Below are 22,255 nucleotides of genomic sequence, written 5' to 3'. Positions count from 1 at the left end.
TAAACATTTGGTGCTAGAGAAAGAGAATGTGCTTGTAACCTGCATTTCTTGGAGGAAGGCAGACGGGGTACATTTTGTGCCTTGGCAATGGGGGAGGGGTAGCAAGAACTCTTTGGCTGCCTATAGGTGTGGGCAGCAGAACAGCCCCAAACTGTGGTTAGTTGTGCCTTACAAATCACTTAGCTTCTCTCTATTTCTATAAAATGAGGGTAATATCTCTTATTTAATGAAGCCTAAATGGAATAATGGAGAGTTTTTAAACTGTGATGTACAGTGTAAAAATCAACTGTGATTATGTAGTAGAGTGTAAGTTACAGAGCACGATTACAGACATTATCTCAGTCCTTGTGATCCTTGGGAGTGCTTTAGAGATTACACAAGGAAACTGAGGTTCAGTGTGGTCATGGTCCCAGGTCACACACTTAGGAGATACGAGACTCAAAACCATATTATCAGGCTCCTCGTCAGTGTTCTTTCTATAGTAGTTCCCTCTCCTTTTATGTGATAATGGCATTCGGGAGAAGGTAAGGGAGTTAAGAATGATCTGTTAGGTTTGGAACAGCTGGGAATTAAAATAAATCCCAAATCTTGGCCTTATGCTTTTCCTAGTAAATAGGACCTCATGGTGCTTCAAGAACTTTATACACACAGACATGCATGCACACCTTCTACCACTCTTCAGGGGTCCATATCAGGCTTAGTGTCCTGCTTTATCCTTGTGTAGTAGGTAGAGGGAACATTTGTTTAATTTTCAACTTAGAACACCATTTGTGGGTTTTTTTTATATAACTGGCATATTGTGGAGTTGCCTCTAAGAATTCAAAACTCAATATTCTGATATCTAAAGCTGATAGAAAAAAGTAATATCCAGTCCACATAAAATATGAATAATAGTATTTGGGCTGATTTGCTTATTCTGCATCAATACCAGTTTACTCTGTTAACACTGATAACAAAAATTCCAGTGAAAGCATTTTTTTAAATGGGCTTTTAACAATGAAAATAAATACGTAACTAGACTTCACAGAATATGTGATTATTTGTGTGTTATTTTTTCTTCCACCACTCTTCTCCTTGCCCCACTACCTCTTCTTCCTGATTTCATGAGAAGAAAATGCTGAGCCAGACCTGGATGACAATGAGGATGAGGAGGAGCCTGCCGTGGAGATTGAACCCGAGCCAGAGCCTCAGCCTGTGACCCCAGCCCCACCACCTGCCAAGAAGCGGAGAGGACGCCCCCCTGGCAGAACCAACCAGCCCAAACAGACCCAGCGTAAGTTGACTGTCTCAGCACAGCAGGCTGGCGTCCTCTCCTAACACGTGGGGAAGCCAGACAGGTCCTTATTCTTTGGGTAGATGGGAACTGAGCCATGAGAACAAATTAAGGTCACACTGGGAACAGACTCTCAGGAAGCGATTTTTTGGTTTTTACGGAGGAACATCTCTAGAGGCCTGTTAGGTTTCAGTAAGAGAAAATCCAGAGTAGAAGGGTACTTATGTTCTACAAGGTGGGTACTGTTAATGTGGGAGAGTTTTACAAAACAACCAGAGTCATAATCAGCTGGCAAAATTGATGTGGTAATGAATGTAAAACAGCCAAATTTTAAAAGATAGAGGGAAAAAGCAATTTCTGAGCTGACACTGTCCCTCCTAAGAAATCTAGGCCGGTGGATTCTATTGCTGGCCTCCTGATTTATGAGAGGACACAGAGGAGGTGTTCACCCTCCACGTCACACCACGTAGCAATCCTGTACGGGACGTGGCCCTTGTGACAGCAGGCTCTGCAGGGTCTCAGGTCTCTGTCCTATTCATGAATCTCCTAAAAGCTGGCAATTTTTTTTCTTTCTTTAACAAATACAGGGTTTCATCTATTTTTTTAACATGCTCCCTGAGCCCTGTGTCCAGATGTCTTATTGCAGTGGGGTGGTTGACTCTAAAGATCCCAGGAACTATTTTGCCTACACACATTTGAGTGAGTGAACTGGCGGGAGGGCCCTGGGTGTTGGGAGGACTTCAGACTCAAAAATGTCAGGTTCTTTGCTATAGGTGGGTCATCTCTAAAACGGACCTACATCCCACACTCTGTGAAGTATTCCTAGTCCCGCACCATCTGCATTTTTTGCCTGTCTCACACACACTATTATGAAGCCCAAATTTATGACATAAAGGAAAACTAAGTTTTTTAATACGCAATTTGGGAGTCATATGAAGAGGAATGTCAACATTTTGTTCTTTGATAGTATCTAGAGTAGTGGGGCTTTGTGTATGGCCGCATTTTAGGTTATTAGGTCTTTTTGATTGACTTTCTCTGTATCGAATCTAAGGCTTTCCTGTGTTGCTGACATTCATTTAGTGTCAAGTCTGAAAAGACCCTTGCAATCCTTGGGGGCTTTAATGGAGCATTTGTTTTGTTCATGCTCTTCTTTGCCAGCAACAGCCATTATTCAGGTCGAAGACCAGAATACAGGTGCAATTGAGAACATTATAGTTGAAGTCAAAAAAGAGCCAGACGCAGAGCCTGCGGAAGGGGAGGAAGAGGAGCCCCAGCCAGCCGCCACAGACGCCCCCAACGGAGACCTCACGCCCGAGATGATCCTCAGCATGATGGACCGGTGATGGCGGGGCCTCGCTCGTTGCCAGGACTGCTCTGGGCTGTGTTTAAACGGCCCGCATCTTAATTTTTCTCCCTTCTTTCTTCTTTTGGCTTTGGGAAAAGCATCATTTTACCAAACATACTGAGAACTAAAACTTCAAGGATGATGTTAGAAAAATGTGATTTAACTAGAACTTGCTGTTTGATGTTAGCAAATAATGGAATGTTCTGAGTCCCTGAGGGTTTACTGTGAAGTGCTGAGGACAGTGTTGACGCCTAACTGGTTTTCTTAGATGGAAACAGAGACATTGAACCCTCTCTCTTGCTATGGTAAACCACTCCAGAAACCACCACTGGGTTTCCCAGAGTTCTATGGTCTTCTTCCCAGGAGAGTTTTTAATTGTAAATGCAGACTTGGGAAGGACTTAGACTTTTAAACTGGTTTTTGCTTTTGCTTTGCCCTGACTCTCTTTGCTTGGAGTCAGTTGCACACCAGTAGTATGGCATGCTACGATTGGTTTCTGTCCTGAAGACTTTGCCTCTTTCTTGGCAAAGTTTCTGGTATGGTCAAGCTTGTAAATAACTTTTTTTACATTTTAATCTTTTCCATTAATTAAGAGGTTGAAAAGAAGTGCAGTGTAAGAAAACCCAGCATTTTAATTACTTGCAAATTAAGTTTCCACAGACTGTAGTATGTAAATGTTGAGAAGGAATTGGATCACAATCATGTAGCAGAATGGCACCCAGACTGCTGCCCGCTAGTGACGGACACCCACATGGAAGATCATAATTTTCCAGCCCATGGAGCCAGCATTTGAACCTTGTACAATTAACTTTGTTATGATTTCCCATCTACATTTTCTTTGCTTTGTTTGTAGCTGAATTTTGTGTTTTATACATCCTCTGTTAAAGCAGAAGGGTGATTATGAGTGGGTCACAGCAGCTCTTAAAAGCTGGGCCAGAAAATTTCACTAGGTCAGTAATTTAAACTTTGAATCTTCAAAAAATAATAATGTGAAGCAAAACCAACTAAAAAGTGATTCTTGCACATGAACTGTCACATGTTTAAAATGTGTTTTTTAGAGAGCCTCAGTCTTGCTGATTTCAAACACTTTTTTCTTCTGTGTATTGCTTTTAAGAGAGCCATCAGTTAGCTATCAGACTCTAGGTTGATGCATTTTGTACTTAGCTGTACTGTGTGATATTTTTCATTATTTTAGGACGCCAACATGAGACCTGTAATAAAATATGTAATGGGGTTGAAAGCTGGGGAGGAGGATCTACTGCTGTACAGCTAATAAATCATAACGGATTAACAAGTGCTCCAAACACTCCAACTTGTGTGATTCCTGCTTAACGAGGGGCCCAGAGGGGTCTGTGTGCGTAGCCTCAGGCAGTGCAGGCCTCCTCGCCTTTCAGACGCAAGCTATGTTTCCAGGATGACCACTTCCTCTCTAGCAAATGAGAGATGATCTTGGCAGGTGATGGAATATTGAGTGCATCCTGCTGCAAGTTTCAGTGCCCCAAAAGTGGTATGTGAGTAGAGAGGTGAGTGTATACAGCTGCCAGCCCCATGATCCAACTGAAGAACCGGTTGCCTGTGGTAGAGCAGGTGGGTCAGAGAGCTTAGAGGAGAAAGGGCTGATGGGAATCTTTGGCCTCGAGATCTCAGCTCAAGGAGAGCTGGGATCAAAATACATTGAGCTCTGCCAAGTGCAGGGGAGCAGAGAGAAGCTGGGCCCAGTCTGCCCTAGAGAAGTTCATTTGAAAGGGAGACAGATGTGCCACCACCAGGCTGTGGGGAGAGAGTCCTAGATAGCACAGCTGCTTGTTAGCACCTAGGAAGCAGGATGGAAAGGGAGTGTGTTAGGAAGTTTATGCATTAGTGTAATACCATTTTGCTGCTGTTGGCCATTTCTGGGTAGATTCCTTTGGCAAGCCCCTTTTAGGTGAAAGCTTTGGCCACTAATTATAGGTTTTTTGTTTGTTTTAAAATTTTTTTTAATTGAAGTATTTACAGTATGTTAATTACTGCTGTACAGTGATATTGATTAAGTTATATATACATTCTCTTTTATTTAATACTACTTTGCATTATGGTTTATCATAGGATTTTTTTTTCATTTTTATTTATTTATTTGGTTGCACCAGGTCTATAGTTGTGGCAGGTGGGCTCCTTAGTTGTGGCATGCGAATTCTTTGTTGCAGCGTGCATGTGGGATCTCGTTCCCAGACCAGGGATCAAACCTGAGCCCCCTGCATTGGGAGCACAGAGTCTTATCCACTGCACCGCCAGGGAAGACCCCTGTCATACGATATTAAATATAGTTCTCTGTGTTATACAGTAGGACCTTGTTGTTTATCCATTCTATATATAAAAGCTTACATCAGCTAACCTCAACCTCCCACTCCATCCCTCCCCCATCCCCCCTCCCACTTGGCAACCACCACCACCAGTCTGTTCTCTATGTCCGTGATTCTGTTTCATAGATGAGTGCATTCGTGTCATAGTTTAGATTCCACATGTAAGTGATATCATACGGTATTTGTCTTTCTGACTTACTTAGTATGATAATCTCTAGTTGCATCCATGTTGCTGCAAATGGCATTATTTCATTCTTTTTTATGGCTGAGTAGTATTCCACTGTATATACGTACCACATCTTCTTTATCCATTCATCTGTCGATGGACATTTAGGTGGTTTCCGTGTCTTGGCTGTTGCAAATAGTGCTGCTTTGAACATAGGGGTGCATGTATCTTTTTGAATTATGGTTTAGTTTTCTGAGGAACCTCCATACTGGCTGCACCAGCTTACATTCCCATCAACAGTGTAGGAGGGTTCCCTTTTCTCCATACCCTCTCCAGCATGTTATTTGTAGACTTTATAATGATGGCCATTCTGACTGGTGTGAAGTGGTACCTCATTGTAGTTTTGGTTTGCATTTCTCTAATAATTAGTGATGTTGAGGATCTTTTCATGTGCATATGGTCATCTGTGTTTCTTCTTTGGAGAAATGGCTATTTAGGTCTTCTGCCCATTTTTAGCTTTGGTTGTTTGTTTTTCTTTGTTAAGTTGTATGAACTGTTCGTATATTTTGGAAATTAAGCCCTTGTCATTCACATCACTTGCAGGTATTTTCTCCCATTCCATAGGTTGTCTTTTCAGTTTTTTTATGGTTTCCTTTGCTGTGCAAAAGCTTGTAAGTTTGATTAAGTCCCATTTGTTTATTTTTGTTTTTATTTCTGTTGCCTTGGGAGACTGACCTAAGAACATTGGTACAATTTGTGTCAGAATGTTTTGCCTATGTTCCCTTCTAGGAGTTTTATGGTGTCATGTCTTATGTTTAAGTCTTCAAGCCATTTGAGTTTATTTTTGTGTATAGCGAGAGATCTCGAACCCGTGTCCCCTGCATTGGCAGGCGGATTCTTAACGACTGCGCCACCAGAGAAACCCCCATTACATATTCTCCTGCCTCCGTTGTCAAAGATAAATTGACTGAAGGTTTGGGTTTATTTCTGGGCTCTCTGCTCTGTTCCATTGATCCATATGTCTGTTTTTATGCCAGTTTTGATTACTGTAGCTTTGTAGTATTGTCTGAAGTCTTGGAGGGTTATGCCTCCTGCTTTGTTCTTTTTCTTCAGGATCGCTTTGGCAATTCTGGGTCTTCTATGGTTCCACATGAATTTTAAGATTATTTGTTCTAGTTCTGTGAAAAATATCATGGGTAACTGGATAGGTGTCTCATTAAAACTTTAGATTGCTTTGGGTAGTATGGCCATTTTAACATTATTAATTCTTCCAATCCAAGAGCATGGGGTATATTTCCATTTCTTTGAATCATCTTCAGTTTCCTTTATTAATGTTTTATAGTTCTCAGCCGGTAAGTCTTTCACCTCCTTGGTGAGATTTATTCCTAAGTATTTTATTCTTTGGATTGCGATTTTAAAAGGTATTTTTTTTACATTCCCTTTGTGATATTTCCTTGTTGGTGTAAAGAAGTGTAACCAGTATGTTAATCTTGTATCTTGCTGAATTCATTTATCGGTTCTGGTAGTTTTTGTGTGGAGTCTTTAGGGTTTTCTATATATAGTATCATATCATCTGCATATAATGACAGTTTTACCTCTTCCCTTCCAATTTGGATACTGTTTTTAAAAATTTATCTTTGGCTGCGTTGGGTCTTCGTTGCTGCACACAGGCTTTCTCTAGTTGAGGCAAGCGGGGGCTACTCTTTGTTGCGGTGCGCGGGCTTCTCACTGCGGGGGCTTCTTGTAAGGCACATGTGCTTCAGTAGTTGTGGTGCACAGGCTTAGCTGCTCCGTGGCATGTGGGATCTTCCCGGACCAGGGCTCGAACCCGTGTCCCCTGCATGGGCAGGCAGCTTTTAACCACTGCACCACCAGGGAAGTCCCCCAATTTGGATACCTTTTATTTCTTTTTCTTGTTTGCTGTGGCTAGGACTTCCAATTCTGTGTTGAATAGAAGAGGTGAGAGAGGGCATCTTTGTCTTCTTCCAGATTTTAGTGGGAAGGCTTTCAGCTTTTCACCGTTGAGTATTATATTGGCTGTGGGTTTGTCATAAATAGCTTTTATGATCTCGAGATAATTATAGGGTTTTTTAGCCAGAATTCCAGTTTTCAGTGAAAAGTAAGTAACAGTGGAGAAGCTGTGTGAAGGCTTCAGCTGGTTTGTGGTATCCATACAGTTGGGTCTCCCAGAAAAATCGGTAACGGTCAGGAGCCTTGGGACTGTGAACCAGGCAATCAGCAACTTGGACTGAATGTTAGTGGCCCGAGGCTGTCAGGGCATTTGGTCTCCATCCCAGGCATGGGCTAACCCCCACTGCCACCAGGAACCAGAGCACCCCCTACCAGAGTTGTTTCAGTGGCCACATAGCTTTTTAAAAATTTTAAGCATAGGGCCTTGCCTGGTGGTCCAGTGGTTGGGACTCTGTGCTTCCACTGCAGGGGACCCGGGTTCGATCCCTGGTCGGGGAACTAGGATCCTGCAAGCCACACAGCCGCCCCACCCCCACCCCCCAAAACAATTTTTTTTTAATTAATTTTATTTTATTTTTTGGTTGAGTTGGGTCTTCATTGCTGCACGCGGGCTTTCTCTAGTTGTGGCGAGCGCGGGCTACTCTTCATTGTGGTGTGCGGGCTTCTCATTGCTGTGGCTTCTCTTGTTGCGGAACATGGGCTCTAGGCGTGCGGGCTTCAGTAATTGTGGCACACAGGCTCAGTAGTTGTGGCGCACGGGCTTAGTGGCTCCGCGGCATGTGGGATCTTCCCGGACCAGGGCTCGAACCCGTGTCCCCTGCATTGGCAGGCGGATTCTTAACCATTGCACCACCAGGGAAGTCCCAACAATTTTTTTTTAAGCATAACAGAAAGTCTCTTCATAGAACAGTAAGCAGTTTATCTGTATCTTCAGCATAGCTTTTCTGTTCTAATTGTATATATTCAAATTGTTTACAAGTAGGTTGGTTTGGGTTGGGGAGGGGGCAAGAAAAGTGACATTGTGATGCAGCCAAGGCCGGAAGGAGATTCCTCCATTGGCATAGCCCCATGATACATCCTGTGTGACTCCATTAAATGTGAAACCTTCACACTCTTACTCCACACGGGAGACGGGAGCCTCCTGGCAGTTCTGGGAGCTGCAGTCTGGCCTGTCACCCTGTGCAGGCGGGGCTTATTCCTCATTATGAGCTTTTAGCATTTCCTGAGCACCCACGGAGTGTCATGCTGTCTAGAACACAGAGACAGTCTTGAACAAGTTGAAGGCCTCTCTCCCTCTCATGAGTCACTCACTTGTGGGAGCTGAGTCCCACTTGGTCTCTGATAGCAGTTATGCTTGTTCTGTCACCGCCACCCTGACGGCCAGCAGTTACGGAGATGTGTGGCTAGCCAGGCACCCCATCCTAATCTCCAGGCTGATGCTGGTTTCCTCCTCCGCAGCCCCCTGCTCGTCCTCACAGCACTCACTAGACAGGGGCTTATGCCTCCGGTGCAGCTGTTGGTCTCAAGACGCCCTCCACCTGGGAGCAGCTCAAACCCTTTGGCACTTATTCCCTCTTGTATTTCTCATTCTTGTCATTCAAAACAGAAAAATCCCAGTGAGGGGGGTTTTCTATCCTTCTGTTCTGGAGTCTTATGGTTGCCCTGGTAAGACTTGGCAAATGTGAGTGTTCCCTGAGTTCCAGCCACTGTTGTGAGCACCTCTGTAAACATTTAATCCTTACACTTCAAGGTAAGTTAATAGCTCCAGCTTCCAAAACAGGAACTGGATGCGCAGAAAGATCGTAACTTACTCAGTGTCAAACAGCCAGTAAGAGGTGGAGTCAGGACTTGAATTCAGGCAATGTGCTTTCAGAACCTTCATTCTTGGCCACTTGGCCATACTGTGTGTGAGAGCTGCTGAGCTCGCACCCTAGAAGCAGTTGGTGGGTTCTGTGTGGTCTCTTGTGAGAGTCTTAACCTGAACTCTCTCTCAAGTTGGGAGGCAGCAGAGCAGGACATCCTCTCACCTCTGTTGGCAGGAACTCAGCGCCCTCTCCGGCTGAGTCCTGCCCTGTCAGCCCTGGGCTATCACACCTGGGCCTGCTGCTTTAGGGAAGGGGGCTTCCTCCAAGTTGTTACTATTCAGTTTCTGCTTTGTCCTAATCTATGGTGGACCTCAGCAAAGGGAGATGAGATTTTGTGGGGGATGGTGGTAGTCAGATGACTGGAAAATGCTCCCACTGTCTCCAGGCCTCAAGGTGAGGAGGGGTAGCTGGAGATGGGAAAGAAACCAAGAGACTCTGCCCAGTGTCTCTCACCTCCTCTCAGGTTGTTTCACCTCTGCCTGGCTGAGCTGTGGGCAGGGTAGAGGGCTGTTCCTTATCTCATAGAGTTTAATTAGACTAATGGAAGAAAAAAATGGAATACCCTCCTCTGAACCCTCAGGAATCTAGGTCCCTGGTTTTTTTTAAAATATTTATTTTATTTATTTATTTGGTTGCACCGGGTCTTGGTTACAGCAGGCGGGCTCCTTGGTTGTGGCATGTATGTGGGATCTAGTTCCCTGACCCGGGGTTGCACCCGGGCCCGCTGCATTGGGAGCACAGAGTCTTAACCACTGCACCACCAGGGAAGTCCCTAGGTCCCTGGTCTTTTATAGGGTATCATGCATCCCACGACCTGATGGCCTCCTAGGCCTCTCTCCTAGTGGTTCCCCCCTCCTCAAACTCTCCAGCTCAGGGAGAATGCAGACATGAGAGGACCCCCCACACACACACATACATTGCCTTGCTCATGAGTCACTCCACCCCTCCCTGCAGCCCTTGGGGCTGGCTGCCCCCTCATGGTACACCCCCATCTTCTGGCCCTGACCCAGCTTGAACTTGATGAAAGCTAAGGAACCTCTGCCGCAGAGAAGGCTGTGGGGCCCATCTGGTGTTTTTTCCACCCTGTCAACAGTTTGTGACTCTCCGACGGGTTGAGGGACTCCAGGTTAGGAGCAACAGATAGGGCCCTCCAGGTTTAGGAGGGATCCGATGCTCCTTTCTGAACAGACGCCCCTTGCGTCCTAAGTGCTGTCCATCTTCCCCGTTGGGCTTTGGAGGGGACGGACCGAGGCGGGCCGCAGAGATCCCCGAGCGGGCAGCGCCCCCTGGTGCTCGCGGCGGGGACTGTGGCGCGGGGTGGAAGTAGTGGGGTAGGAACCGAAAGAGGCACGCGACACGCGAGACCCTCCCGGCCACACCTCTCCCTTCCCTTCCCAGGTCTGCCCTAACGGAGTAGCTCCTGAGCGACGGCGCGGGCGGGCAGCTGGGTTCTGTCCCCCTCCTACACCGTCGTACCCGCGCGACTTCTCCCAGCCCGCGGAGGCCTGGCAGGGAGGAGCCGGGTCGGGGGCGGCCTGGCAGGAAGCGGCGCTTACCTTCCGCTGCAGGAGGAGCAGGTGGCTGCAGTGCGCGCCGAGGCCCCAGGCTTCCTGTGCTCGCCCCCCGCTACCGTTTCTCGTCGGAGCTCCTTGGGCCACCCGGCCGCCGGGCCGGCCGCATGGCCCAGACCCCCGACGGCATATCCTGCGAGCTGCGAGGTAAGCCCTGGCCCTTGTCGCCTTCTTGGCTGGGAGGAAGCAGAGCGGCCCCAGAAAGCAGAGGCCCACCCAGCGCCTCGTGGCACCGGGCAAGCGGTTCCCTCTGCTCCTCGGGAGGGCTTGGCGGCCGAAATCCACTCCACTCCTTCCTCACTGGCCCACAGATGAGCCCAGGCCCCCTAGCCCGATACAGACCGTGGGCATGAATTGACCTCCATGGGAGGACCAGTTGCCCAGCAGGCTGCCCTTCCACAGGCGAGATCACCAGGTTCCTGTGGCCCAAGGAGGCAGAGCTGCTGCTGAAAACCTGGCTGCCAGAGCGGGAGGGTGCTGAGCAAGGTCATGTCCTGGTATGGCGGGGGCAGAGGCTGGGAGGGCCACTGGGGCCCCAGCAGAAAGAGGCTCTTGCCCTGCCCAGGGTGTCAGACACTCTCTCCCCTCAGGCACTGCTGCGATGGAGAGCCTACCTGCTCCACACCTGCCTTCCCCTGAGGGTGAGTCCCAGGGCCCAGGTGCCACCCCTTTGCCCTCCAGCAGCTTCCTTGATGAGGGCTGCATCTGTGGTGGTGTCCTTGCGGGCTCTGCCCTTCCAACAGCTCTGGGCTCCCGGGAGCAGGCAGGACTGGAGTGTAGGCAGGTCCAGCTCTGAGATCCAGGCTGCACAAAGGACTGGGCTCCCCAGAGGGTGGGGCTCAGGCCTCAGTCCAGGCTGACCCAGGCGCTCCGCAGGTGGACTGCACGTTCAGCTACCTGGAGGTCCAGGCCATGGCGCTGCAGGAGACACCCCCTCAGGTGAGACCCCTAGTGCCCCACCAGGGCCTGCAGTCTGGTCTTCCCCTTCCCCCAACCTGCCCCACACTTGGAGCCCAGCCCCTGCCCCACTCACCCCAGGTCACCTTTGAGCTGGAGTCCCTGCCTGATCTGGTCCTGGAATTTCCTGGTGTGGCTGCCCTGGAACAGCTGGCCCAGCACATCGCTGCTGCCATCAGGAAGGTCTTCCCTTGCTCCACCCTTGGGTGAGGCCCAGCAACTGAGGGGGCTGGCGGGGAAGGAGGGCAGCAAGGGGTGCTCTGGATGGCGCAGTGGGTGACCTCACTCCCAGGGCCTAGAAGTCCCTTGCCCCCTTCTCCATGTCCCTCCTCAGGAAGCTATTCCGGAGGCCCACGCCCCCCTCCATGCTGGCTCGGCTGGAGAGAAGCAGCCCCTCAGAGGCCACCTCGCCCAGCAGCCCCTGTGGTAAGGGCCAAGGTGGGGCCACACAGGGCTTTCAGCCTACCCCCTCCTGCATCCTGACCCCTGGATTTTGAGGTCTCACAAACTGAACAGAGCCACTCAAGGCACAGCCACTACCCAGTTTCGGGCTGATCTTCCTCCATCTCTGACCTTTTGTCTCTTTCTTTCCCCCACCCCTGCTCCATCACACCCCGGTACCAACTCAGGTGGCTTTTCGGAGACATATGAGGCTCTGTGTGACTACAATGGCTTCCCTTTCCGAGAGGAGATTCAGTGGGTGAGAGTAGGGCCCTCTCTGGAGGCTCTGGAGATCCCCCATGTGCTTTGAGTCCCTCCCTATGCCTTGTGTCCCGAGTAAGTTGGAGGTACTTTCTTCCCACCCAGGATGTGGACACCATCTACCATCGTCAGGGCTGCCGCCATTTCAGCCTAGGCGACTTCAGCCATCTGGGAAGTCGGTGAGTGGCCTGCAAGGTCTGTGAAGAGAGGAAGATTCCATGACCCACATTCCTGGGCCTTAGCCTCTCCATGGAGGGGGGATGCTGGGCCTAGGATCTGGCTGGAGGGCCCTGAGCTCTGCCCCTGCCTTTTCTTCCACCCAGGGACCTGGCCTTGAGTGTGGCCGCCCTGTCTTACAACCTGTGGTTCCGTGGGACGGGGTAGGGATTGGGGAGGGGAGTCTGGGGGCTTGGGATGGAGAGACTAGTGGCCTGGGGAGGAGTTGGGAATCCAGGGTCAGAGCCTCACATCTGGGGTCTGGTCCCCAGAGACTTTGTCCGGCGACTGGCCCAGGCCCTGGCAGGGCACACGAGCTCCGGGTTGCGGGAACTCAGCCTGGCAGGGAACGTGCTGGATGACCGAGGTACGGCTGAGCCTGGGGAACCCCCCGGGGGCTGGCGCTGGAGGAGGTGAGACCCATATGGCTGCCCCCATCCCCCAGGCGTGGCTGCACTCAGCAGACACCTAGAGCATCATCCTGGAGCCCTGAGAAGACTCACCCTGGCACAGACTGGGTTGACGCCGCGAGGTAGGTGGGCTGAGGATGGCTGGGGGAGGTGGAGCTGGGAGGTGGGGCAGCCTGATTGTGAGCCCCCTCCTCCACCACCAGGAATGAGGGCTCTGGGCCGGGCGCTGGCTTTCAATGCAGCCTTTGACTCTGCCCTAACCCACTTGGACCTTTCTGGGAATCCCGGGGCACTGGGGGCCTCGGAGGACAATGGGGTGAGTGGCCATCCTTAGGGCGGTGATTGGGGGCGCCGCAGGCAGTGGGGTGTCAGGAAGCTTTTGGTGGGGTGATCCCTGACTCCCTCCCTCCCATCTCCATCCTCCCACCAGGGCCTCTATAGTTTCCTGAGCCGTCCTAATGTTCTGACGTTCCTGAATCTCGCAGGCACTGACACCGCCCTGGACACTGTGAGGGGGTGGTCAGTGGGGGGGGATGATTTGTCGGGCTGGCAAGGCCTGAGGCCCAAGGGTCGACTGGAGGGCAGGGCGGGAAGGGGCTCAGTCCCCCGGCCAGTGTAGCCCACACGCTCCTCCCGCAGCTCTTCGCCTCGCTGTCCCGCGGCTGCTGCGCCAGCCTCACACACCTCGACGCTTCGAGGAACGTGTTCTCCCGCACGTAAGGCGGACGGGGCGGGGCGGGGGTGGGGCTCTGCCGGGAGCCGCCTTCCTGCGCCAGGAAGCCAAACGCTCCCGCTCCCCCGCCCCAGGAAGTCCAGGGCTGCGCCGGACGCGCTGCAGCTCTTCCTCAGCCGCGCCGGGACGCTTCGGTACCTGTGCCTGGCGGGCTGCAAGCTGCCGCCCGACGCTCTCAGGTCAGTGTCCCTGCCCACGGCCAGGCCCCCGTCTGTGCGGCCACCACCAGGCCTGGCCTCCAGCACCTCACCCCGCTCGTATCGCACCCATGACCCCCCTGGCATCCTGGCCCTTCCTTCTTGCTATTCGCGCTCTAGGGCCCCTGTTCCCAGCTCCCGCCACCCCCTGTGACATTCCCTCCCAGGGCGCTTTTGGAAGGCCTCGCGCTCAACACACACATGGACGACCTGCACCTGGACCTCAGCGCTTGTGAGGTGAGCGCCCGGCCCAGAGACGAGAGCGGGCAGTGGGCCCACACATCGGCTGTGGGGCTGGGGCTGCGAGGCGGAAGCGCTGGGCAGTTGAGGGCCTAATCCTCCCCACCTGTGGCCTGTTGGCCTGAGCGCATTCCACCTTCCACCTTCAGCTGCGCTCCGCCGGCGCTCAGGTGATTCAAGACTTAGTGTGCGACGCTGGCGCAGTGAGCTCCCTGGATCTGGCAGATAATGGTGAGGCTGCCCAGAACCCATCCTCCCATCATCCTCCAAATTTCCACCCCTCCCACTCCCGCAGCCTCGCCTTGTGCCTGACCTGAGCCACCCCCAGGCTTCGGCTCAGACATGGTGACTCTGGTGCTGGCCATCGGGAGGAGTCGGTCCCTGCGACACGTGGCGCTTGGAAGGAACTTCAACGTCCGGTGCAAGTGAGCCCGCATCTCACTCCTGGGCCTCCCAACAGCACCCCACCACCCGTGTCTCCCACCAACCGCTGCCCCTGCCCACAGGGAGACCCTGGACGACGTCCTGCACCGGATTGTTCAGCTCATGCAGGATGACGACTGTGTGAGTTCACAGAACCATGCAGGATCCTCAGGCGATGGACCCCTGCTCCCTGACCTGCCTTGCTTGATGACCCCTGACTCCAACTAAAAATGGCTCTCTCTTTACCCCAGCCCCTGCAGTCTTTGTCCGTGGCTGAGTCGCGACTGAAACTGGGCGCCAGCGTCCTGCTCCGGGCCCTGGGCGCCAATCCTAACCTGACAGCCCTGGATATCAGCGGCAACGCCATGGGGGACACCGGCGCCAAGATGCTGGCCAAGGCGCTTCGGGTCAACACGAGGCTCCGGTGGGCGGGGTCAGAGGGATGGGACCAAATGGGGGAGGAGGGCGTGTATGGAGGGGCTTACTGGGCTAAGGGGTAGAGCTGAACGAAGCGGAGCAAGTGGAGCGCAGGGGTGCTCCAGACGAATGGAAAGGCAAGCGGGGTTGGGTGGGGCCTTGCAGAGCTCCACCCCCGACTGAACCCTGGCCCGGCCCAGGTCTGTGGTCTGGGACCGGAACCACACGTCTGCTCTGGGCCTGCTGGATGTGGCACAGGCCCTGGAGCAGAACCGCAGCCTGAAGGCCATGCCTCTGCCACTGAACGATGTGGCCCAGGCGCAGCGCAGCCGCCCTGAACTGACAGCACGTGCGGTGCATCAGGTGGGGGTTCCCTCTCTTCCCCGCCCTCCTCTGTGCCTTGGCCCCACCCCCCACCAGTTCTCAATATCTCTTGTGCCCAGATCCAAGCCTGTCTCCTGCGGAACAACCGCGCAGACCACGCTTCTACTGACTGCACCTCCCACCCGAAGCCACTAGGTCTGGGGTCAGACCCCTCCGAACAGGTCAGAATCCCCTCCCTCGACGTTGAGCACACACAGAAGGTAGGGGATGGGGAGAGCTGTGGCAGCTGAGAGCCTCCATAAGTCTGAGGCTCTGACTTTCCTGGGGCCATGGTGCCTGAATCCTGCTGTCCCAGACAAGTCCCGTTCCTTGATCTGCAGAGGAGCCAAAGGCTCTTGAAATAGTTTCCCCAAATAACACTCCTAGTTGCTTTCTTAAAGCATTTTTTTTCTTTCTTTTAATTTTGAACTAATTTTAAACTTACAGAAAAATTACAAGACTAGCACGCAGAACTTTTTTTGTCCTGAGCTATTTAAGAGTATGTTGCCAGCAATATGCCCTGTCACCTATGCAAATACTTTACAGTGTGTATCTCCTACAAACCTTTTATTTTTATTTTTTTATTTTCTGGCTGCTCTGCACAGCTTGCGGGATCTTAGTTCCCGGACCAGGGATTGACCCTGGGGCTGCTGCAGTGGAAGTGTGGAGTCCTAACCATTGGACTGCAGGGAATTCCCTTAAAGCATTTAAATAGGCTCCCCTGTCAAAGACAGGAGGTATTTTAAAATCTTCAATCATTTCTCTCCACCCCCAACTGTAGCCCCACCTGTGACTTCCTATTCACAGGGCTTCCCTCCCCTCTCCACTAACCTTTGTTGTGACCAAACCCAGTGACCCTTTTTCTGGCTTCATCTCCCTCCAGTACCTTGTCTTGGTGAGATGTTCCCCATCCATCCATTCCCAATTCCCACTTCTCTCCCAAGCTCCAGAGCCCAGGCATCGTGACCCAGACATCCTGCAGGGGCTTCACATTTTGTGTCTTCAAGTGATCTCATCGTCTCCCACATCTCTCTCTTCTCTCTACCCTGGAGCCCAATCTCGCTGGTGCGCACACCCACCAAGTGCTGTGGACAGAGCTTCAGTCCATGTCTCTCTTGGCCACACTGAAGCCCCCACAGACCTCCTTGGTTCTGCCTCTTGACCGACTCTCTCAAACACACCACTCTTTACTCCCACCCCAGCCATGCTTCTCTGCCCCTGATCCTTCCACCATGACTCCTCACTCCCATTTCTCTTCATCCCTCAATCTGTCCTCTAGCTGGATGATGAACAGACTGAGCTTCTAAAACACTGACATGACTAACAGCTCTTTTCCTTCCCATTCTGGACACTTAGGAAGTATATATAAAGTACCTACAATGAACTAAAGGAGACATTGCGCTCCCTCCTTGAACAGATAGGGTCCCTAAGTGGCTGTCCTGATGGTATCAGTTTCAGGACCTCACTCACCCTGTTGGAGACCTTGGGAAGGAAGCAGTCAGGGGATGGGGAGGGAACCAGGCTGAGACTGATTCCTCTTGCCCTCCAGGAAGTGAATGAACTATGTCAGTCGGTGCAGGAGCATGTGGAGTTGCTGGGCTGTGGGGCTGGGCCCCAGGGTGAAGCTGCTGTGCACCAGGCCGAGGATGCCATCCAAAACGCCAACTTCTCTCTCAGTGTGAGCACCCCCTCCCACTACGAGGACCCTTCCCCTCTTAGGTGTCAATTTGCAATTCCTTTTCCTCCATGGCCTCCAGATTCTCCCCATTCTACATGAGGCTGGGAGCTCCCCAAGCCACCAATGGCAGCTGCGGCAGAAGCTGGAGGGCCTCCTGGGACAGGTGGGCGAGGTCTGCCGCCGGGACATTCAGGTGAGATAGTGCCCTTGCCCCAGCCCCACCTCCATATTCAGGCTTGACCCCCATCCATAGGCTTGCCTGTGATATCCCCTGAGTCAATGTTCTGTGAGGGTTGGAGCCTCAAGCCAATTGGTCTGGGCCCCAGCCACACCCTCACCATGCTCTGACCTTTGCCCAGGACTTCACTCAGACCACACTGGACACCACAAGGAGTCTCTGCCCACAGATGCTGCAGGGACCCAGGTGGAGGGAGCAGCTAGAAGGGGTCCTGGGAGGCTCAAGGGGTCTCCCAGAGCTGCTCCCAGAGCACCTGCTGCAAGATGCCTTCACGAGGCTCAGGTAGGCTGGATAGGGCTGGGCTGGGCTGGGCTGGGTAGAGACAGCACACTAACCCTTGCCCTCTGTTGCCGTCAGGGACATGCGCCTGTCAGTCACAGGGACCTTGGCAGAGAGCATTGTGGCTCAGGCTGTTGCGGGTCTGAGTGCAGCCCGGGATCGGCTGGTGAGCAGGAACTGCGTGCTTGCACACGCACACGCACAGCCACTGCCTTGCAGGGGTTCTGTAATGTCTTCTGGGGTCAGATAGCCCAGGGGTATTTCAGGGTTCCCTTTGCACTGATACGACTATGGCTGAGGCCCTGCCTCCCATCTTTGGGGTGCCTGGTATTGCAGGTGGAGAGTCTGGCTCAACAGGCAACAGAGGCAACGCCCCTTGTCATACCGGCACTAGATGGAGGCGAGCCCAGCCCCCTGGGGCCTGGGGAATTGGAAGGTCTTTTCTTCCCTGAGGAGGAGAAAGAAAAGGAGAATGAAGAGGAACAGAAGGTAGGTGGTCCTAGAACTCTGGGCCTAGAACCCTAGATCTTCCCATCTTGTTCTGGAGTGTAGAAGGAGGGGAGGCAGCTCCCCGCCACCCCAGGCTGAGTTTGTGTCTTCCCCACCAGGATGACAGTCCTCCACAGAAGTGGCCTGAATCCAACCGCTGTCTTCACCTGGTCCCCTCCACTCACAGTAAGTCAGGGACCAGGGAAAGAGAGCTACTCAGGTTGGGCTGAAGTTCCATTAGACCTGGACACCTGGACACATACATTCACCCCCTGTCCTGGGAACTCCCTGACCCTTGAGTGGGCTGGGCCAGGACCCCCGTGCAGCGTGCAGAGTTGGGGTCCGCTGTGGTCAGTTAGCACAAGGTGGGGCCTGAGCAGACCAGGGCCGGGACACAGCCTCCTCTTCGTGAAATTGGGGGTCGCGAGTGGCCCGTTCGCGCCTTACGGGTGATGGCCGGCAGGGAGGTGGGTGCCCAAGACCACCTGGTCATACTGCCGAGTTCTGGCTTCTTCCTGGCCAACCCCCCACCCCATGCTCATGCAGGGTCACGAGTGTGTGTGGATTTTGTTGGGGGAGCGCTTGGGTGTAGGACTGTGCCTCAGGTTGGCCGCTGCATGGGTAGATGTGCGAGAGGGGGCGTCTGTCTTATCCTCCCTCCCCCGGGGTTAATGAAAGATGCTGGGCCCCTGGCTGTGGGGACGATCCTGCGTTAACTGCACGTCCGGTGCGGGTGTGTGTGTGGGCTGGGTACTGGCGCGGGCAGTGGGCACGGGGCCAGAGGCAGGGAGGAGCCGGCTTGAGGCCCCCCAGAGGGTCTGACGCAGCAGCAGGCGCCGCTGAGCCGGCAGCAGGCTGGGTGGGGTGGGGTGGGGTGGAGGGTACTGCAGGGAACTGTTTGGAGCCGAGGGGGTGGCAAGTGGGAACGTGTGACCCAGCGGGTGCGTGGGCTCTAGCCTGCTGGTGACCAGGTGGTTCAGGGTGTTTAGGATACTCTGTGGGACAAGCATGGGTGTGAACTGGTTATGTCCAGGGCCAACTACAGGCGAGGGGGGTACGTGAAACCAGCATCTCTGCCCACCAGCTGCACAGTGGGAGAGCTTGTGTCAGCAGCCCTATAGGGTCACTGCAGCTCCCAAGTCCTGGAGTTGCCCAGAGCCTGCCGTTGGACAAGGAAGGTGGAGAGAAGTCACAGTTGCACTCAGCCTGGAGCCTTAACCCTGTGGTGTTCCTCAGGTGCCCCCGGCCCTGCCGCAGGAAGGGAATGGGCTCAGTGCCCGTGTGGACGAGGGCGTGGAGGAATTCTTCTCCAAAAGGCTGATCCATCAGGATCGCCTGTGAGTAAGGGGCAATTGCAAGGGGTGGGAGAGAGTGGAATGCTCCATGGGCCTTCCCACTTACTGCTAGCTGTCCCCACAGCTGGGCCCCCGAGGAGGACCCGGCAGCCGAGGGGGGTACCACCCCTGTCCCCCGTACACTTCGAAAGAAGCTGGGCACTCTCTTTGCCTTCAAGAAGCCTCGTTCAACACGTGCATCACGGCCTGATCTAGAGACCAGCCCTGGGGCAGCTCCCCGCTCTCGAAAAACCACACTTGGGGACTTGCTTCGGCCACCAGCCCGTCCTGGCCGTGGTGAGGAGGCTGGTGGGGCTGAGGGGGGCACCAGCAGCCCCGACCCTACCCGCAGGAGTCGGCCTCGGTACACTCGGGAAAGCAAGGCCTACTCCATGATACTGCTACCTGCTGAGGAGGAGGAGACAACATTGGGTGCCAGACCTGACAAGGTGAGGCCTGGTGACAGGGAGTGAAGGCTCTGCAGGAACAGTGAGGGCAGTGGGCTCTCTCCCCACTCAGGTATCTCTCCCCAGCAGCAGCCCCTGGAGCGGGGAGACACGGAGCTGGCCCCAACCTTTGAACAGCGAGTACAAGTGATGCTGCAGAGGATTGGCGTGAGCAGAGGCAGCGGGAGTGCCGAAGGCAAGAGGAAGCAAGTGAGCTGGGAAGGGACACACGTGGGAAGTGAGGAGGCAGGTGACACGTAGCTCGTTTTATGTGGGTGATTTATGTGACCAGGAGGAGACTCATGACAGGTCTGTCGATTCTTTCCCCTCCCCACAAAAGTCATCAGAGTCAACCTTTCTTCTCTCTCTTGGCTTCTACCCTGACCCAGGCCACTGATACCTCCTCCTTGAAGTGGATGGTCTAACAGATGATCTAACAGACATCTGGCTTTGCCATCTGCATTTGAAATAGCAAATCCTCCAGGGGCTTCCTCCCTCAAGACATTGCCCTGACTCCTGATCCTGCCTCAAGGCCCAGTGGGGTCTCAGCCCTGGTCACTGCTTTCACCTCACTGCTCTCAACCCCGGTTCATCTCAGAGCCTCTACACAGGTTCCTCCGTCTGGAACTCCTCCCTGCCCCACTTCCAGCCTCTCATCCCCACCCGTGGGCTACACCAGGTCCCTCTTCATCCATCCCTGTATTTCCCTGTGGGCCTTCCTTCCCTCTCTTCCATGGCCCCCCTGCTAATGCCACTCTCTGATCACAGTTCCTAATAAGAACCACCACCCTACGGACTATCCCTTTAATAACTTCAGGAAAATAAGAAACACAAATGAAGTGAAACTCAGCTTGAATTCAGAAACATTAAGGTACAGAAAGGGAATCACAGAATTAAGAAATTACTTTCTGTGTCTGTGCTTGCAATATGCTTCTGTGTGTTAACTGAGCACCATCACAGACTGAGCTCCAAGAGGACCAGGACTGGGTTTGCCATGTTCTTGCCCAGCCCACGGTGGGCATTTAGTGGCGGTTATAACAAGAATGAATAAAAGGACAAGGCTAGCACGAGGGTGGGACAGGATCAAGCTTAACTTCCCTATTTCCTACAGAGCAAAGATGGAGAGATCAAGAAGGCTGGCTCGGATGGTAAGTGGGATCCTGGGCCTCCCAGAGGATTCTAGTGCAGTACATTTTTGGGGAGGAGATAGACCCCAAGGGGTTTGCTCTCCCTGACAGAAGAGTGGGAATAGCCATGTTTTTCTTCCCCTCACTAAGCCTAAGCCCCTAGCCCTGCCTTTGCAGGTGACATTATGGACAGTTCCACAGAGGCTCCTCCCATCTCGATCAAGTCCCGCACCCACTCTGTGTCTGCTGGTGAGTGAGGGCCACTGTGCATGTTGGGGGTCATGTGGGGTCATGCAGGGACAGGCTGGAGGGGATCAAACCATTGGTCAGGTTCACTTCCGACGCCTGGCCCAGGTCTTGGCTGACATCTTTCTCCCTGCAGACCCTTCATGCAGACCTGGTCCAGGGGGCCAGGGGCCCGAGTCTGCCACCTGGAAGACACTAGGGCAGCAGCTGAATGCAGAGCTCAGGGGCCGTGGCTGGGGTCAACAGGATGGTCCGGGCCCCCCCTCCCCTTGTCCCAGCCCAAGCCTCCGAAGAGCCAGCCCCTCCCCAGACAGCCTGGGCCTCCCAGAGGATTCTTGCTTAGGCTCCAGGAATGAAGGTAAGCAGGTACCCTAGCCCCCACCCAATACTGGGCTAGGGCCTGGAGGAGTCCCTACTGGGAACTCAGCTCCTCTGGAGACCCTGAAGGTGGGAGGCAAGGGCTGGAGCGGGAGGCAGCTGTTGGGACCATACCCTGATACCCTGGCCTCCCCCAGATGGCCAGCTGAGGCCGAGGCCTCTCTTGGCGGGTCGACGAGCAGTGTCTGTGCATGAGGACCAGCTCCAGGCCCCTGTTGGTGAGGGGAGACACCTCCATGTGTGCTTGAGTGCAGGAGATGGGGGAGGGGGGGCTCCCTTCGAGGCTCTGGTCCTCGGAGGGGGCCACCAGTGGCGTGAGGGGTTGAGAAATCAGGGAGCCAGAGGCCAGGAGCAAGGGTCTGAGAAGCCCTTCCTACTAGCCCTGGCTTCTACCTCCACAAAAGCAACCTCTGCCAGAGGTGGGAGGATGCTGGGGAAGGGGGAGGCTCTGAAGGCAAGTGTGCGTGGGGGTCGAGGACAGGCAGCAAGCCCTTAGCAACCCTCCCCAAGTCTTTCTGTATCCCTCAGAACGGCCCCGGCGGCTGCAGCGCTCACCTGTCCTCAAGCGCAGGCCAAAGCTTGAGGCACCTCCATCTCCAAGCATAGGTAAAGGGGGCTGGAGCCAGTTGGGTGGGCGGCAGGCCTGCTCAGTCCAGTCCTGACCCTTCCTCTCTCCCTGTGCAGGATCTGGCCTCGGAGCCGAGCCTCTACCCCCACAGTCTACAGAGCCCTCAGGCCCTGAGCGGAGCCCACCATCCCCAGCCACAGACCAAAGAGGCGGCGGCCCCAACCCCTGACCTTCTCCTTTCCTGCCGCATGAGATTATTTTATTAAAAAACTTAAAGGAAGCTG

General features: G+C 53.3%; 2 protein-coding genes across 4 annotated transcripts in view; both read left to right on the top strand.

The window, feature by feature from the left end:
* Nucleotides 1-3,927, top strand: part of CTCF (CCCTC-binding factor) — a 42,602-nt gene extending 38,675 nt beyond the window's left edge. For 2 of the 3 annotated variants that reach the window (XM_024733059.1, XM_024733068.1), the window contains 2 exons: nt 1,112-1,273; nt 2,432-3,927. In XM_024733059.1, coding sequence (XP_024588827.1) covers nt 1,112-1,273; nt 2,432-2,616 — 347 coding nt within the window. In that variant the 3' untranslated portion in view covers nt 2,617-3,927. The remainder of the gene's footprint in view (nt 1-1,111; nt 1,274-2,431) is intronic. The other variant, XM_024733077.1, reaches the window with a different exon arrangement.
* A 6,372-nt stretch (nt 3,928-10,299) lies between these two features.
* CARMIL2 (capping protein regulator and myosin 1 linker 2) lies at nt 10,300-22,251 on the top strand. Its single transcript, XM_024732787.1, is given in 36 exon segments — nt 10,300-10,677; nt 10,933-11,027; nt 11,121-11,171; nt 11,407-11,469; nt 11,569-11,693; nt 11,822-11,913; nt 12,117-12,187; nt 12,295-12,368; nt 12,513-12,772; nt 12,851-12,937; nt 13,019-13,131; nt 13,246-13,323; nt 13,455-13,531; nt 13,623-13,727; nt 13,913-13,982; nt 14,135-14,216; nt 14,314-14,410; nt 14,492-14,549; nt 14,660-14,832; nt 15,026-15,188; nt 15,269-15,370; nt 16,738-16,866; nt 16,946-17,059; nt 17,226-17,386; nt 17,462-17,549; nt 17,720-17,872; nt 17,992-18,042; nt 19,109-19,209; nt 19,292-19,655; nt 19,740-19,862; nt 20,764-20,800; nt 20,957-21,028; nt 21,162-21,383; nt 21,541-21,621; nt 21,932-22,009; nt 22,088-22,251. Coding segments are annotated over 36 exon segments (3,963 nt in total). The 5' UTR covers nt 10,300-10,637; the 3' UTR covers nt 22,201-22,251.
* The last annotated feature ends 4 nt before the right edge of the window (nt 22,252-22,255 follow it).

Source organism: Neophocaena asiaeorientalis, unplaced genomic scaffold (assembly GCF_003031525.2).
Source record: "Neophocaena asiaeorientalis asiaeorientalis breed wild unplaced genomic scaffold, Neophocaena_asiaeorientalis_V1.1 scaffold90, whole genome shotgun sequence".
NCBI classification, from domain to species: Eukaryota; Metazoa; Chordata; class Mammalia; order Artiodactyla; family Phocoenidae; genus Neophocaena; species Neophocaena asiaeorientalis.
Note: the sequence above shows the minus strand (reverse complement) of the source record. Positions and strands in the feature narration are given on the sequence as shown.